The sequence below is a fragment of the Meleagris gallopavo genome, chromosome 4, assembly GCF_905368555.1.
Source record: "Meleagris gallopavo chromosome 4, MGAL_WU_HG_1.1, whole genome shotgun sequence".
Classification (NCBI taxonomy): Eukaryota; Metazoa; Chordata; class Aves; order Galliformes; family Phasianidae; genus Meleagris; species Meleagris gallopavo.
This window is the reverse complement of record NC_139407.1, coordinates 58,687,644-58,707,161: the sequence shown is the minus strand read 5'-3', so window position 1 is coordinate 58,707,161 and position 19,518 is coordinate 58,687,644. Positions and strand designations below refer to the sequence as shown.

At 35.7% G+C, this 19,518-nt stretch overlaps 1 protein-coding gene across 1 annotated transcript in view; it reads right to left on the bottom strand.

Moving 5' to 3' along the window:
* The window catches only part of STK32B (serine/threonine kinase 32B), a 145,407-nt gene that overhangs the window by 94,506 nt on the left and 31,383 nt on the right, over nt 1-19,518 (bottom strand). Inside the window, exon 3 of the mRNA XM_085223486.1 lies at nt 16,737-16,888. Coding sequence (XP_085079612.1) covers nt 16,737-16,888 — 152 coding nt within the window. The remainder of the gene's footprint in view (nt 1-16,736; nt 16,889-19,518) is intronic.

Here is a 19,518-nt window from a genome sequence, read left to right as displayed (position 1 = left end):
CTATATGTGAATTCTCAGTTGAAATAAAAAAAGTTCATCAGCAAAACAACTTCCTGCAACTTAGATGAGAGGATATCTTCCAGACCAAAAAAAAGACAGGAAAGAACTCTACCTAGCTAAATTTTCTCAAGATCATGAAGGAATGTCTATGATTACATCAGTAGGGAAAGGTATTTACATTGTCAATCTGCATAGAAATCTTTGCTTTCCAGTAGAGAAGATAATGCTTTAATTAGCCTAAAAATGGATAAGACTATAAGGCAACTTTAGAGCATCTTTTGCAGCAATATCTTAAAGAATAACACAAGAAAATAAAAAATGTAACACTCACCTTCCCCAGAAGCATGCTTAAAATAGAAATCTTTCTTTTATTAGACTCCAGCTGAACCTTAGTCCTAAGATTTGTTGTCTAATGTGTCTGGGTTTTTTCCCCCACCGGTGAGTGGGGTGCTTTGATGGGTAGATTTCTTGGGAAATACAAGGTAGAATATCTAGGAAAGCAAAGGCAAGAAGTATACAACGACCCCTTAAAAATAAAATATTGTTTCAGCTTTAGCCATTTTAGCACAGAACCTTTACTTTTTGCAGTGGTTCAGTTATGTCCTGTTTACTCCATCACATTGCTTTTTCCCCATAGAATTTTACATCATTGAATGTTTATTTATTTATTTATTTTAAAACAGGGAGTTGTGACAAAGTAGTCTTTAGAACATTTTTACATTCTTTTAAGTTGGATGCTAAAAGAGCATTACTGCCAAGGAAGGTGTCACTTACTGGAAGTTTAATTGTTCCCATTCTTAAATTACAAAAAACTTCAACAATTTCAGGCAAAACTGATTCTGCTGGCAAGTACTTAAGCACCTCCTGGTTCCCAACTCTTTTGGCATACTTATTTCCTTGTGTAGTATATTTACTATTAAAAGTAAATGTACTACAGCTTACATATGCTTGTGTCACAACAGTTTGCAGTAAACTGCTCTTGGATTAACTTGCAAAAATGTCAATGTTTACTTTAAATTCAGCTGAAAAACAGGCCCTGAAATACTGAATCTTTAATGAGCCTCCCAACACTAAAGAATACCTATTCTTTGGTCCAGGAGCTACCAACCGACTTAAGTATGAGGCATTCCCATTTCCCCATCCCTGTATCATTGATGTATGTTATCTTGTGTATGACTTGAAAATCATGAGAAAAATATGTACTTTTAATCTGACCTACTCCATGCTTTATTTTTGTAGGGGAGAGGGAACAGAAGCTACAGAGGAGGTAAAAGGATAGTGGTCAGACTAAAGGGGCTTATGTTTTCAGCTGTAGTTTCATAGATACACCATACTATCACATCCCTAAAAGCTTTTATGCATATTTGCTGTCAGATCAATCTCCTGATTCCCATAGAGGATTCTGGATATTATTTCAATACCGGTTTACAGACAAAAAGTTAATCCAACCTTCATCTGTAAGACTTATTCATTTCCAGAACACCCCATTACTATTGTCACTGCCATAATTTCTATCTCTTCAGATGCTTTCAACTTGTCTTATACTCAGATTATGTCAGCAGTACATAGAGGGGTGGGCAGAATTACTCTCAAATAAATTGGGCCAAAGGGGAGTGTTTTGAGTATCCCCACAAATAATGAACCAGTCTCTAACACTGTCTTATAATTCCTTTCCTTTGAATGTAGGCTTTCATCACTAATCAGACTCTTATTCAACTCATCCACTTTTGTAATGACCTAATTCTCTGATCCATCCTGTATTAGGAGTTTCAGTTTGGATTTCACTTGTAATTCTTTTCACTCTCATCACATCTTTACATATAAAATCCTCTTTCAGAGGTTTCTTTTTCATGTAGCTACCATGTTCTTCTATCCTCAGGCTTGGAAGGGTCTTGTTTTCCTAGCAGACAATACTTTGCCTTCCTAAAATGTCAACAGTCAATAAGTTTGTTTTGGCAAATTTTCATTGTACAAAGTAGGCATTTTAAGACAAAGGGAGAATTTAAAGAAATAATTTTTTGCCTGGTATTTTTCCTTAAAGGCAATTAATAACAGCAAACACTTACTCCAGTCCAATGCTGCCTACTTAACGGAAGTCTGCAACACATATACCAATACTTGATTAAACCCTAACATGAGATCATTTGTCATAGAATCATTAAGTCTGGAAAAGACTGCCAAGATCATCTAGGCCAACCCAACCCATCCCCACTAAAGCATGTCCCTGAGTGCCACATCCATATGTTTCTTGAACTTCTGCAAGGATGATGACTCCACACCTCCCTGGGCAGTCTATTCCAGTGCTTAACATTTTCTGAGAAGAAATTTTTCTTAATACTCAACCTAAATCTGGAATCTGGATGTGAGCTTGTCTTTCTCACTGCAGTTTTCTTCCAGTGTTCGGTTTCCGTAAAAAAAAAAAAAAAAAAAAAAAAAAAAAAAAAAAAAAAAAAAAAGCAAGACATTTTCCACAACTCTCCCTCCCTCCAGGATTTATATCTTTGTGCTGTTTAGTGATTCTGGTTTTTAAATTGCACACTGTTTTCTACCATCTGTCAGTAAGTATAAGGTACTAAATTTCATTTCTCATGCATAGTACACTCATGGTTTGGAGGAGAAAGATGGGTATGTACCAAGACTTGCTCTTAATCAGATAAACTGTAGATATTTACTTCATCTAGAAGGGTTCAGAATTATGGTATGACCATGGGGATGGGGACATGCACAGTTTATTAGCTTCTACATACCATAGAGTTGAGGTATTGTCAAGTCAAGGACTTCACCTATTCTCTCCAGATGCTGCCACGTATTTTTCAACTAAATATGCTGAATAGTTGAATTGAGCATTTTTACTCATTTTGTTATAAAATGTGACAACTGCCCCACAGAGGTACAGATGTTTGACCCTGACTTTCATACTTTGAAGATTCTGCTGCTTCAAATTTCTTGAGTAAGGGAACTACCACAACAACTTCCTGGGCCAGTGCCAAAGAAATGGATGCGATGTTCATTTTTAGCTATCATGGAGAAATATTTTAAAACAAAAAGGCAGTAGAAAATAGGAACAGAAGAGAGAGTGCATATGTGTTTTGACAAAATATGTCAGTGTTTTCCATCACACAAAACAGAAATAGCAGTGAGCAAATGCATCAGACTTCAATTTGCAGACTCCGCATTAGAAGATCAAGATGCACCCAGTTATTCTGAACATTTCTAGTAGAAAAAGGAAATTTAGGAAATAGATTTTAATCAATATGATATTTTCCACTAAATTGTCTATTAAACTCACTCTCAACCAGCTCTTGTATACAACTTTCATATAAATATATAGTTGGGCTACAGCATGGCAGCACACAGCCTTTTTTATTACTACTATTGAGGTATCAGTTAGGATTTACTCCATAAGCAGTAAAGAATTGGGTTTGCAGATAAATATCCCATAATAGTTTCTGTTTTTACAGAAGTGTGCTGTAAATGAAGAGACAGGAGTTTGGCTGTGATATACATGCAGACAATCTAATAATTTTTATGTAAACCACATTTTTAAGGCTACTGACCAGAATGTGAATCATTTGTTCTAACTAACATTTGATTAATTTCTCTCTTTGTTGTCACAGAAATCACATTAAAGGCAAAGAAACAAGGGAACTAATTAATGCCCCATGTATATTTTGTACAGTGAAAGTACTGGGAAGTTATTTCAAACATGGCCACACCCACAACATACATTTCAAATGCATGGTAAAAGCACTTCTGCTCCCCCCTCAAAAAAGTTGTGTGCATATACAGTATACAACATGATATAAGAACAAGATAGATAAAATAGACTCTCTCCCTTCCCCCACCCCCCAACAATTTGGAGGGAGAGTATAATTAAAAGGATAAAAGGCCAATTTGAACTGTCATTTCATTTATTTTCTGAAGAATGGCAGTTGCTCCATAAAAGCAAGAAACAACCTGGGTTAGAAGCAACAGCTTGACAGCTTGCCTTAAGAGGAGATAGAGGAAAGAAACATCGCAGTGGTGATGAGAAGATGCTAAAGAAACAACTGAGAAAAAAGGATCTCTCCTTATTAAAGTTTATCTTCTGTCTTCTTTCACTTAATGATATCTGTGTATTTTACTTGTAGAACTAATTTTCCCCCTACAAATTCAGTGTTTAAAGACGTAGGAACCACCACATCTTACTTTTCTAGACTGCTACTTATAAGTAGGGTCTGCAGGTGTGGCAGCAGCATACATGATGCTTTTATGTTCCTACTGCAGTTTCAGGTTAAAATTCAGTGTTTGTGGAGTACATGGAAGGGAGTGGAGAATACCACAGCATAAACTTCTTCAGTTTTATTTGGAGAAGTTCTCCATGTAAGGAAGAAAGGGGATAAAAATAAATTGTTTTTGTTAGGCTGGTCAAGATTTTGTTTTGTTTTGTTTGTCACTGTTTTTTGCCCTGGTTAATCTTACCATTGATTGGTGGTTATAGTACCTCTGATGACCATAACATAAGACAGCGCATCTCTGTGAAAGAGACACTTTCTGGACACTATAGTTTAAAATCAATGCAACTGTACATTCTCCACTTTTGGGAGATATGAATGAGTAAACAAAATCAGAGCATCTTCCCAAGATTAAATCAATTTACAAATGACTGATAAAACAAGGAGAGGAAGGAAGATAGATGAGCACAGAGGGGATCCACTCTGCTGACTCAAAACTGGAGGGTCTGACAATGGCCATAAAAGGATTCCAGTGCCCATCAGCCTTGCTGGGAAAACCTAGATAAGATTCCTTTGTTTGTACAATCTGTTCCTCCCAGTTTGACAGCTCCGTTACTCTGAAGCCACTGACAGCACTCTTAGTTTCTTATGCTTAAAACCAGGTCATGCCCGCCAGTTTTCAGAAGGTGTTATGCAGCTAGGATGCCCTGCTTGAGCAGAGACCAATTTGAAGGATCCCATTTATCTTTTGTCAGTGGGAAAGAGTACAGATGCCTTAGCAGAGCACAAGAACCTTCGTGACATGTTAAGCTTGCAGTCATCTCTGGAGTGAGAGAGGTAAAAGCAAACAAATTCATTGTTGAAGTGTGAAATGAAAATGTTCCAATGAGCAGTTACAGAATAATGAATATAAGATATCATCAAAGCAGGCCTTATATGTCAAAGGTTGAAATAATATGTATAATTAGTGTTATCACATCTAAATTGGATTATATATGCATAGCCAGTAGATGTCCAATTACAGCATACTGGACACCAAGTGTACCAAGCAGCAAAGACTGAACTACAGGAAACTCATTATTTGTTGGCAGACAAATCAAAACATTACTGAAAATGTTCCGAGATGTTCTTGAAATATTTTCATAAAAACAAAAAATTAAAAAAATAACAATACTCAGGTTATTCAGCCACATTTCAGCAAATAAACAGGAAGAGTTTACTGGATGTCACTGGCACTCACATAACAAAACAGACTACCAGACATTCTACTACAGGACCAACAGGAATGGAAGAAGAAATCCAGGACACTGTAGACAATTCTCTGCATGTCACAAGTGATTGCTGTACATAGCTGAGCAGAATAAGGCCTGACACGATTGATCAGAAGCAGAAACAGATGCAGTATGGAGTTGTTTAGGTGCTCAAACAAAAATGAAATACAAGCTCACTTAAATTGATGGCAGAGTAACGCTGACCGAAAAGTCCAGTTTCCTTCTCAAGATGGAGTTGGGTCAAAGAGTTATAAACGCAGTATTGTCCCCTCTTTTTGAGTGAATCATGATGTACTATTCAGCTGTCTCATGCTGCTGTGGTGCAGCATGTCAGTTTTTTTTATTTGGGATACAGAAGAAGAGCCGCTTATTTCTCAATAGTACAGAAGCATGAGGACACCATACCCTAGGATTTCTAAAGACACACTGCTTTATGTGGTACTAGATACAATGTCATTTTCAATGTCTACCTTTATTAAAAAACATGCTTTTTTCATCTTTCTATATCTGTCTATCTTCATGACCTAACTCTCTTTTTCATTAAAATAAGTTATTTCTCCTCTTGAAAAGATCTTAGGAAATCATACCAGGCTTTATTGGTATCATTCCATAATTTTTTGGTCCCAAATATGATTCAGGTTTTCACACCTCTTTTTTGATAAGAACCTTATTAGGCTTCAGATGCCATCAGACTTTCAGAGTAGTGATAGAACAAATGTAGGTAGTTGGTCTAAGCCTGCACTCTGCTAATGATGGCTTAAATGCAGGAACAAGATGGGAAGATGATATTGCTTCCAAGGTCTAGTAAAAAATATGCAGGTGTTCACAGAGAAACCCAGATTAGCCAAGAAAGCTATCTCAAGAAGTGAAAACTGTACTACTTAATATTCATGCAGATTTGATTGCACTGACAGCAAAGAAGCAAGGCTTACCAGTCTCATAGTCTCATGTGTAGTTTTGTGCAGTACTATCTGGTATGTGTATTTGTATAGTATTAAGGGCAGTAGTTGAGACTAGCTTAACATATTTTATCCTTTGATGTTAATAACTTTTAGGTGATATTTCTATATTATTCTAGTATCCTATGAATTCCTAAAGTTCCTTTTAAAGGCATATACCTTAGAATACACTGTTCCACTTTAATCTAATTAATTTGAAAATTATAAATAAAATATTTTATATGACAGAGTATTTTCATTTTGAATATTATTTACAAATGAAGGAGCTGTTGTTCAGGGTAGTATTTGAAATGTTTAGTTCAAGATACAAAATGTTTTGGTCATTTCTAAAAAAATGATTGTAGAGTTGTACTCAGTGATCATTAAGGGTCCCTTCCAACTCTGAATATTATACGATTCTAAGAATTTTCAGCTCCCACAGAAAGAGCAGCATTATTTATAAGTGTTCTGTCTCCTTTGGAGACACCTGAGATACAGAACCCTGCTCACTCTACTCTTGATAGAATAATGGAAAACGCATATTCTCTACTTGAAATCTAATGAGAAATTTGTATATTGATACAAGACACAGGGATGCATAAAAACACAGGCACACCCACTCAGAACCTGACAGGTTTTCTAGTATGGAGTAGCTGCTACTCAACTTGTTTAAGAACTGGGAAACATATGTGTTCTATTGAATATAACCAGAAGGCATTTTTCATACGCTCAAAAGAAACTCCTTATAAATCTACATATATTGGGAAAATTGACCTTATCAGAAAAGACAACCCCAAATAAAAATACTAAGTGTCTGGTTAGTGTTCAGTTTGTCAAAACATTAATGGGATTTCAATGACATTGTTATGGAAACTATTGATTTTCATGACTTACGTAGTATTTTCAGACAACAAGTTTTTTAAATAGTTTTTTTGTTGATGTTAATTCTCACTAAAATTATTTGCTACCAAATCTACAAATTCCAGATTTATTTTCAAATGTTAGTAAAGAAAGTTCAGGCCTTGAAGAATATGATTTATGTACCCATACTGGCTACGTTCTGCGATTAAGTCTCAGATTTTGTATAGACTGAAGGGAAAAAATTTTTTCATCCCATGTTAACATCCCTCTCTAGACTCCTATCTCATCTGTTTGCTTTCTTATCTTCTCTTAACCTTCTCCTAGCACATCTGTTGAGGAGGCAGTGTACATCACAGTCAAAAAGAGTTACTTCCCTTAGTCATATTTTGCTTATCAGTTGCACATAAAGATTCCAGTCCCAATACCCTGACTTTTTGCAAGAATTTACTGTTTGCGTTCTAAATAAATTCCAGCCTAGGTAGTTTGAGAGAACATGACAAGAAAGAGACATTTTCATCCTATCCACAACTGTTTTTCAGAAGAATATAAATAGCTATCTTCTTCAGAGCCCATGACATTTCCTTGGTGAAAAAGTAAAAGATTACAGCACCAAGAGAAAAAGAACCATAAGCCCTCCTCTATGTGGCATGTCCTGATGAAACATAAGAATTAGTCTCTCTATAATGAGACCTTTACATTGCAAGGATGTCATTAAGTTAGAAACAGAATATCATTAATCACTTCCTGAAGTCTTGGTAACAGTTCCTCTCTGTGCTCTGAGTACAATAAATACCATTTTCACTCAATAAACTCTAAGTAAATGCATTCATGCTGTAAAAATCTGGAGCCAACTTTTAAAATAAGCTTGGAAAAATTTTGATGAGCCAAGGCAAAAGGATCCCCTAAGCAGGAAATATTAAAACAACAAAGCATTGCTTTCCCAAATTAGCAGTTGAAAAGTCTGAAGCAGTGTCTTCAGGGCTTTCTTTCCTGTCTCAGAAGGCTGAGAGCATTGCAATCCTGCTTTGCAGCAAGGTCTCCTGAGAATATCCACCCAACAGCACTGGGGCTCTGCTTCAGACAGAATCACAGAATCTTAGGTGTTGGAAGAAACCTCTGGAGATCAAGTCCAACTCCCTGCTAAAGCAGTAAGTCACATGGGAAAGCATCCAGATGAGTCTTTGTTTTATGACTATGAACACCAGACACAGGGTATGGCCAAGGCTAACCCCAAGTTCATGAAGGTCTGCCAGCTATTCCCCCATGAAAGCTAGATAAAGCAGTAATGCCAAATTCCTATGAAGCAAAAATGGAACATTCTTAAAAAGTTTATTTTCCCTAGCAGCTTGAAATGCATCAGTATTTATAACAAGTTCCTCTTGCAGTGAAAGCTTTACATGAGAAAAGTATATTATCAGTTAGTAAGTAAAGTCTTTGTTACAGCAAGACTGATGCAGAAGAAGGGCTCCTGAGAATGGTCCAGGATGTAGCGATGCATATATGAAATGAAATACCTATTTCAGTACTTTTAGCGAGAAAAAAAAAGGTAAAAACTTAAACTATGTCAAAGGTCAACTTCTGCACTCCTTTAGGAGAAGAGAATAACAATTAAAAAGATATACATTTTAAGGTGGCAGTTTCTCACAGGGAACAGTTAGTCACCAGAACAAAATTCATTATAGGAACACTCAAGATCAGCACAGAAATAAAGAACATTTGAGCCATGCATTCATCACTCAACAAAGACATGGCAGCTAATAGTCTCAGCACAATTCAAGAACTCAAAGGTTAACAATTGGCAGTGATGAGTCCAACTTTTCACAACCAGAAATAATACCCAGAGTATATACAACTCAGAACAAATCTTTTCTGTATCCTCTTCTTCCAATTAACCTGTTGCGTCATTGCCTTTTGCTGCATATTTTCTTCAACTGTTACATTTTCCAAGGCTCTGGAGAGCAAATTATTTTTTTTTCCTGTCTTATATCTAAGACTTCTACATCTTTATTTTAGATTTACATTCATTCAGTGTTGCAATCTGATCTAGCTGCTGCAGGAAAGTACTCACACTTGAATCCCTCCACAGTGAGTAGAGTTCACTCATGTAAGTCCAGTGAAAGATGTACTTGAATTATGCTTTTCTCCTTTGATTTTTGCTATTCCTTGCATAGAAAGGAATCTTAGGTTTCTTAAGCTTTGTAGAATGACCCAGAGTTACATGTGACCTGTGATTCAGGACCTCAGCTAAATTCACAATTGAAGTAAGAAAAACATATTACATCAATAAACACCTCAGTGACTGCTCTCCAGCACTGTGACTAAGCAGCACAGAAACCCTTGCACCAGCACCATTAAGCAGTCAGCTTCAGTAACAGGCTGATGGCAACCAGGCTGCCCACTGGTAGCAGTATAGCTGCACCTGGGGCTTCTATGGCAAGGCTCACACCCTAGTCCACAGCTAAAATAGTAATAAGCTCAAATTCCTTTTTTTTTTTTTTTTTTTTTTCCTCTCTCCTCTCAGAATGGCTGTATATAACCAAAAGAAAACTAAGAGCATCAGGCACCTTCATGACTAAAAGACTACACATTTGTCAGGATCTGTCTGTTTGAGACCTTTTGAAGATGCACCACACATTTTAAGACGACAAATGTCATCATCGTAGCCTGACTTTAAATTTCAACAGGACCTTGCAAAGGCTGTCAGGCTAACTCAACACAACCAGCAAAGAATTATGCCCTAAAAGGAGTCACCACAAGCCCCAACTTTCTTCCTTTTTTTCTTGGGTTATGGCTTTTTACTTACAGCCCTTGATAAGGAAACTCTTGATGCTCAGGAAGTTGGTCGCATCAGAGCTCAGAAGAGAAATTTCCCATACCTAATAGAATATTTTCCTTCCAAATTGTATCTTCTACATCAGAAGACAACCACAATACTTCAGACATTGAGCAAACTCACCAAGGACTGAACTGAGCCAACTCCAGCTGGTACTTCAGGTCTCTATTAGGTACCTGAGGCATTGGTTATATCCAGCCCCACCCAGCAGTGAAGTGTTTGGCCAGCTGTTCTTTCTTCCTTGATTTTGTAGGTTTCAGTATAGTTCTGATGCTGTTCTAAGGAGCAGAGCTCCTTCATGATGTAGTCCAGAGTGCTGTTTCTCCCAGCCTACTCTAGAGATGGAATTTTTACAGGGAAGAGATAATTTTCAGTTAAGTTTTTGTATGCCTGTGTGTTAAACAATCCATCCAGCACATGAATTTAGATATCTCCAAATGTTTCTGCTATGGTACATGTTCTTTTTCTAGTTTCACAATACTTGAAACCTAGTTTAGCAGGTAGAGTAATGAATTCCTGTAACTCTGTCTTACAAGATGTATGCACTTTCCAGAGATTCATGAGTAGAAATAAAAATATATCAAAACAAAGCCATTCTGAGAATTTACTAATGCTTCTTCATGGGTAATTAAATATATCAAACATTTTGTTCTGGCTATACAAGGAAAGTGGTGTGTAAGCTGACAAAAGTAAATCTTCATTCGTTTCCCTCTGCTGCTTTTGAAAATGTTATGACAGTTTAAAAAGTTCTCTAAGAAATGCTATTAAAATAACATCACTTCAGTGCTCCGGAAAAGTTTTGAAGAATGGTCCACAAAATATGTTTTTCTTATCGACATCATCATAAAAAAATGTTTTAGTACCTGTTTTATTTTGCGAAAAAATTTTGTCTTTTGTGGTAAGTTGTATTATTTTCAGAGCAGCCAGGGTATCTACTCACTTTCATTTGAAAATAATGACAAATCTAACCACATTGGTAGATAGATAGGAATGGCTTGGATCTTGACTCACTCCTAATGCATGGTGTTAGAAAGATATTTAAATTATGGATTGTTTCAGGAATGTTACTTATTTTGATCCAGGGACATTCAGGTATTTGGGAAAGATAAACAGAGGATAAAATCCTGGATCCTAGAGGAGTATTTTGTAGCTCCTAGTTGGGACTGTGTGAGGAGCTGACATTCCTACAGCACATTCATCTATGCTTCAAACACCTATGAAACACAAAGAGTCTGATAAAAAACAGGTCTGCTCTCCATTTTAAGAGGAAATGTCTATTACCAGAAATGCCTCTAGCAGTGATAAAACTAGCTACAAGTCTCACATATCTTTCAGCATTTATTCAGCTTCATTTCTAAAATGAAGGTTATAAATCACTCCCAAGCCTTTCCTGAGAAACAGTTATCCTCCAAGCTATTATGGGCATTTGCCAAAGAATGATTCTTTCCCATGTCAGATGTTATAAAAGACAGTTCATACTTCAAATAATATGACTTTTAAGTTCAGATGGTGAAGTTAAATTTAATAAAGCTCAGAGAAGATGCATGAGCCTCAAAAAGCTTTTTAATACAGAACTTTTGAAATCACAAGATGCTACTCATGTTTTCTATTAGCTGCTCTGTATTCTTTTATATGTTGGGATTACAGATGGATGCTAACAGAGTTGCCCACTAGAAAAAGTTTACCTTCTTTCCTCTTTTATTTCTTCACAGAAGGATTTAACAGATCACATATCTCATTACCTCTTTGTACATTTATAATATATAACTAAAGGACTTGTTTGTCTTCATATTTGTCTCCTGGTTGTCAACTTTTCTCTTTGATGATGCAGTTCCTCAGAGAAAGATATGTTCTTGGTTAGTATTCCCTTTGATACAAGGAACTGTTGGGAGATTTAATGCTACATTAATTTTAGTATATATTTCTACAAGGGCTAGATATTACTATTAGAAAATCAGCAATCCTTGTTAGGGGCAGGTCTACAAACTCAAGAAAAACTATCAACAGTGGAATTTCCTCCAAATATGTTTCTCAATATGGATTTGGGATTTGATTTTTTGAATTAAAAGAAATAAGATTTTATTATAAGTCATCCTAGAACCAAAAAGAAAAAAAGAAAAAAGAAAAAAAGAAAGAAAGCTGATGATTCTTACAGAAAATGATGATTTTTAAAAATACAAGCACTGTGATAATAAATTCCATGTGTTGTTGTTTGTTTTTTTTTGTATCATCATTTCTAGACAAAAGTATAGCAGACCAGATCCAGGCTTAAGTGTTGCTTCATTTAAGTGAGAATTTATAGAGGGCTGAGTCAAGGAGAAGGGATAATATTATATAGCATGGTCCAGCTAGGTAATTACTTTTCACTGTGATTGCAATGAGTGAATAAGATAGACTTATATCCAAAAAGATGTTGGCATTGCCAACACTTTTTTTTAGTTGATGAGTAGACAGCTCATCTGGAAAGGAGGACGCATGGGCTATATTTTGTTCTCCGCCTGGGTAGTCAAATTCTTTGTTTTCCATAGACTACAAGATGTTTTAACCTGAAACACACAAAGTATTTTGTGTGAACTTTACTGCAGTTCATAATACTGATTTTGGCTTTTATCCAATGAAAATCTAATGTAAAACAACCATACGCCACCAGTTTGGAAAAGTTGTGCACCACTACTCATCTTGATGGGAATCTGCCAACTGAATTTCTGACTTACTATAGAAGTGTTAGTCATTTATTAATTAGATGAACAGTGTAATTGTTGACTTAAATAGAGCTTACAATGGGGCTTTAGGTGGCAGATTGGTACTTCTCAGAATAGCTACTTCTGAATATGTTAGAAACCAAAGTTAGATACCCTATGAAAGTAGGGAGATGCCACTTAAGTTTAGTAGGCTGATGGATTTCTCAGTTTTATTCACTAAAATTGCATCTTATGTGGGATTCCTGAAAACTGATATGAAAACACTGACCCTTAGTGAGTGTGATAGAATCTTGAAAGACAAATTAGTCAAAAATGGTATAGTCAAAGGGAACCCAACATTTATGCAAGATGTAGGCCTGTTCATGCTCATACCATGAAATAACTGTCTCTTTTTATATTCATATTACACTTTATTAGACAAGAATTAGTAGCTCCTGCTACAGTCCCCTTTGTACATTTGCAATGCAACCAATAAAGTGATCAGGGGAAAAAAGCTAACTTAGAAAAAAAACCCCACAAATGTAACTGCAGTTATTACAGAAGAAATGAAGCTTCAACTGTTTTCTTCCATTAGTGTGCCAGGAATTGTTTCCTAAGAGGAAATCATATAGATTCCCGATAATCATCTAATATATGTTATAACTACAACACAACCATATTTGATGCAAATTATTATTGCATCTAGACTGCAAGTGAAAAGACATTAAACAAGCTTCACAAACAATCAATGAAAATCCTGTTATTCTGAGAGATATTGAAGGGAATGCAAAACATATTTAAGGAATATTCCATTTGTCCATACAGTGTTCCACTTTTCATTCTAATAAATAAATAAATAAATAAAAAGTAAATTCAATAACTAAAGGCAATATTTTTAATATATTTAGTAGCTTCATGTGGCTCAGTGTTGATAAAATAGATGAGATCAATATTCATAAGTCCCTTGTGATTCTTGTGTTTTGCCTCAGTTGTAGCTGCACAAAAGAAGCCACAATTTGACAACAAGATGCTGAATATCTTGAAATTTGGGTGAATACTGAGCATTTGAAGATTGGGAATATGTAACTGCATCTACAAGCTTAGACATTCCAGAAATATGTCAGAAGGTATTTTAAACACGTTTATGATTGTGTAAGGCTAATTATAGATACATCTTATGGAACAAGTTATCTGGGGAAGGCTTGGATTCAAGACATCTCTTTGGCGTGATATCCCAAGGTGAAACATAGTTTGACACCTTTCTTTGGAGTCAGGAGTTGGAATTACTGGAAATTAGAATATTCGATGTTTGATTTAAACATTCTGAAAATGCTGAAAATGCTAAGTATTGCCAATGAAATTGGTTTTGGTTAATTTTCTACAGCTCTAGTTGTGCATGTCTTAGCCCCTTAGTCTCAGTAATATTGCATATATCCAGCATTTGATCATGTAGTTGCCCCTTTTTTTAGGAAGAATGTAGAGAAGTCACTAGGACAGGATGCCCTGCAGCTTAGCTATTCTCTGATTATATCAGCAGACTAAACATACTGAAGTGTATTTCTGAGCACCAAGACTACATGGCAGGGAACTGTTTGTACCTCTGCTAGCCACACCAGGGTGATCCCGGGGATGCTGTGACTCTGGAGCTATTCTGGGAGCCACTTGGGTGCGCCCAAATGTTCCAGCTGCACCAGGCGATGCCTGGGAGTGTTCCCAGATGCTCTTTCCCCTTCTTGCTTAGATGTACCTTTACAAAACCACATTTTAGCTGTAAGAAAAATCAAAGAATATCTACACAGACTTTTCTGGCTATTCAGAGCTGTGTATGCTACAGAACTGAGGCTGTAAGATTGCACAGGTGAATTGCATGGCTTGACATGACTATCCTTGAATGCAGTCACTGCTTTTAAATCTGGATATGAGCCTTCAAGTTATTGCATATTATCTTCTCTCATATCATGATCAAGCTTGATAAAGAACATTGGAGACAGGGAGGCAGGAACTTTGGCTGCTGAGCTGGACCACATACTGTCATGCAGGTGATAAATTTTAGGCCCCATCTCTGACAGATGTTCTGTCAGTGATTACATAATCTGATAGTCTGGCCTGACACCTTCAAAGAAAACTCATGTCATCCTCCCAGATTAGCATCCTAGGTAGACTGGTCAGCTTTAAGCATTACTGGAGACATTAAATGTGGAATATTGTTCCACATGCACTGGTGAATCCTGAATAGTGCTCTTCTCGCCTGAAGCATTTTTCTAATTCTAGTGTATTACAGTTGTCTTTCATTTTCTACTTTTCTCAAGCATACATGTACTATAACATTTGAGTCTCAAAATCTTCTGACAGTGTTCTAGAAATATAAGAAGAAATTAATTATTTGCAAAAAAATCATAATCACACCCATCACTTTTAAAGGTAATATCTATTCCAAGGTTAATATTTGGCTTAAAAGAGGAAGACAAGAATGAATATTCCTTAGCTGACTATAACTGGGTAATTAGAGTCTAGCATACTTTTTAATATATGCAATATATATTAAACATATAAATGTTTATATTAAATATATAAAATATAATAAATGTTTGATATTTATTTATAACATTGTTATATTTACTGAAGTATCTTGTCAGTCACATTAGCCTATGATTGTTTCTGCACAATGTCTAGTTACACAGTGGAAATATTTGTCTTTTCTTGTTAAAGAAAAAAAGTTTGCCTGGGTTCAAAAGACGCTATACAATGCATAACTGAAAATACCACATGTTCTTAAGATCAGAGATATCATGTTTTTGGTGATGAAATCCGTGGAGGAAACGTTGCTGGAACCTTAGAGAATACACAACAAAAGATCTGTATTACTGTTGTAATGTGTGCAATTTTCCTTTAAGCTTCTAACGGGTCATTAGGTTAGCTCAAGTATTATCATCCATGTCAAGAGAAGAGCACTTGAGGCATATGTATATGAATAGACTCTTTCTAAATGAATTTTGGGATCAAATACTCTGCTGCTTTAAGTGGGTGCAATTACACCAAAGCTGTGCTCACTCAAGCCATAAAATAATTTAGCTTTTAGTTCATGGAAGGTGTTAGGATGACAACATGAAATTTCCCATATATGCAGGAGAAAACTGCAGTAAAAGAGAAGCAAAATAATGTAGGGTAGACATTGACCTCCAGTAAAACAGAAAAAAACACTCAAAACAGAAGGTCTGTTTACGCTATGACCATCTCCAGACAATCAAGCTGTTCACTAACTGAAAAAAAAATCACATAATGATGATTTATGTATCCTTATTTTACTATTACATAGGTCATTTTTAGATAAGGAAGGTAAAATCTGAATCGCATTATGAATATCACTACATAAAAGCCATCAAATATTTTAAGTTAGTGGTGTAGCTGAAGCTAGTCATTACTTGACCAACATTTTCTCACACTTTCTTGTCTCTGAATGAGCCATTCATTGGCTATCACAGAGAAGATATTAGAAATTCCAGGTGATAAAAAGGTTCTTCCCCATTGGTCCATGTCAGTAGTTCACCATTTTTTTAAGAGTGGTTGAATCTCAAATTTGTCTTTGAACTGATTCAAAATGTTTTGGTTTTTTTTTGAAGTTTTGATATTTTGCAAACTTACAACAGTTGTCTAATCCAAGTACTGTCAGAAAGAAACAGTGAAGATGGACAGAACAGTGCATGTTCACTGATATAACAATCTGAAGAGAAGCTACACCAGAAATGAAAATGAGAACATGTTTAAGTATTAAAGAGCATTTTTAAAACATTCGTGAGAAATAAAAATCTCCTCAAAACAAAAATACATTAAAAAAAAGTCACCATTTTTAAAAATATTTTCCAGTTTTCCATTCCGAACAAATTCAGCAGTAAGGAGAAAGGAAGAAATCCTTGACAGAATTTTAAAGGGTTTCTTACCACAGGTTGACTAGGAAGGGATGTTCTAGGCCTTGCATTATCTGTAGCTCCCGGAAAACATTCCGAACTTCGTCTCTCTCAATACATTTCTGTTTATTCATGTATTTCATAGCGTACATTTTCTTGGTGTCTCTCTTCTGTACAATGCACACCTAATTGACAGCAAAGTAAAAGATAAAGTTTAACATAAAATGAAATTCAATTTAAATTTTTCAAGAATCTAGGGAAATTTGGGTAACACAACCAAAAACTTTCATAAAGTCCATGCTGCAGCTAAGCAGAATTCCTTGTAATCACTTTCTAAACCAACATGCTGGGAAACTCAGAAAAGTGATAGAACTTCCAGTTGCAATGTATCTAAGAGAAATACACTCAATTAGATTGAATCATAGGCTATTTCATTAGTCACAGAAATTACTGCCTCCTGCCTAGGAAGATGCAAGTGTCCTCATTCACATAAACCAATACACACTTAATGATTACTGCATCATAAACATTGCCTACGTTCAGAAGGTTAGTATTTCATCTTGATATTAGAATTATTCTCTTTTAATTATTGTTGAAGATAAAAATATATCTTTGTACAGAGCTACATCATGTTTTTTGAAGTCACAGTTACACTGATTTAGTCTCTGGAAGTAAATTTCTTTGCTTTATTTTTCTTTTTCTTCTTTCTTTCTTTATTTATTTATTTTTACTAAAGTCAAACAACTTTGTAAATGCAACATGAAAATCTCATTCTAATGAGCTCCTATGTAAGACTCAGATTTTTTAAATTCTTTTTGTCTTCATGGTATTTCCCTTGAGAATGAAGCTAGAGTGTCACCAGCACCACATCTAATGATCATCATTTTATATACGATTTTCAACAACACAGAAATAATAACTTCATCTGTATCTCATCCCCAAAGGTGGTATGAATCTCATCTTTATAACTTTCCTACATGCACCCATGGGGAAAAACTTTGTCATCAGTAGACTTTTACTCTGAAGATTTTTTTCCATTAATCAAGACTTTTTTAAAATGACACTCCTAGTGCATCTTGACAGCCAAGAGAATACAAGCTGAAGATTTTATTTTGATGCAACATTCATATCACTGATACAGTCATCAGCTCCAATCAGAATTTTTCACCATCAAGAGTATGAAGAATATGCATTGGAAGCATCTTGTTTAGATCTCACAGCTTTGGTGGACTCAAGTACAAGGGTGTTATGAAGGATTTATTTGGTGTGGGCAGTATTATTTTATTTGCATATTTATGTACATGCAAATATGCACATGTTCCCATATTATAATATACGCATACATACATGCATCTAGTATTAGTGCTCAAAGATCAAATTGCAGCACACTGGGGGAAAAAAAAGGAATTTTGTGCTGTATTTTAATGAACTTGCATACGCAAAATGCATAAGTAATCTGGAGGGACTGAGGTGTTTTAAAAGATGCCATCTGGATACATAGCCTGGTATTAAACCACTAGAAATAGGATGAGGGCTGTATAGAGTGGTACCACATATTCACTTCTATTTTAATCTCGGAGGAAAGGCATCAGGAGTTTAAAATCAGTATATTTTATTTCCCCTACCTTTTTCCATTGTCTCCAAGAGGAACTGTCCCAGTGAAAATGAACCACATTTGTTTCTCTACAACTCCTTTTCCATGAAGAACGTCCTTGAGCTCAAATCTACTCTAAAGATAGGAGTTAATAGAAAACTTTTAACCTATAATGAGAAGGTGGGGCTTAAGCAGTTTCTTATTACCTTTCCTAATATCAGATGTTCTGCTAATTAAGCAAAACATGGATAAGAGTGTTTCATCTTGAGCCCATTAGTGTTGCACAGTGGTAAAGTTTTGTTTATTTTCTTCCTTGTAAAGGACAGAATGCTTGTGATGTCCTGATGATGATTAAAGGATTAAACTGATACAGAAAGAACCCAAACTATGGAACAGTGAGGAAATGGCCTTTTTAGAGAAGAGACAGGAGGTGGAGCTGAACTGAAATGGAGGGATAGAAAGCAGTTTTTGAGACTTCCACAGCTTCTTCATAAGTACAAGCAGATTTTGCAATGGCAATTCCTGAAACTTAGTCTAAGATTACCTGGAGCCTCCAATTTGGTGAATCAATTATGAAATATAATATTTTATGGATTTGGGCTTGGAATTTCATTTTCATATGAAATTTGGCTGAGACTGTGATGTTTGTACAAGTTTCCTTTTCCATTATTTGAGAAACATCTGTATTAAATAGTTCATCAGTAAGACTGCTGGGAGAATGGGGCTTTACTCAGCTGAGAATTGACAGGCTTGACAAGTGAGCCAAAGTTCACCATATAACACCTGAATAGAGAATGTAAACGGAATCAGTTTTAAAACACTGATGTGACTCCAGAAGGATTTTGGTTCTCTCACCTTGAGACAGGGGCATTAAGCACAGCTGGAAATATTCTGGGCAAGAGCACACATGTTGCTAGTAGAAGGTTGCTTGACATATAGCCAACACAACCAAAGCAAGCATTTGTTAGCAGCATAGTATTTATACACATCTTTTAACATGGTTTCAAAATCAATGGTATTTCCATTAATACACAAAAGTTATTTTTGCTAAATATCAAGAATTCCAAGCTGCAAATATATTGATGTTACTTTGAAAAATGCCTGACATTTCTGTGACAGTGCTGAATAGTAGAGGAGATCCTTCCTGGCATTTTTACCTGATGGCTGTCAGCAGTTCTTCTGAGCACTGCTAATGGGCTGTTCTGAGCCACTGTTAATGGG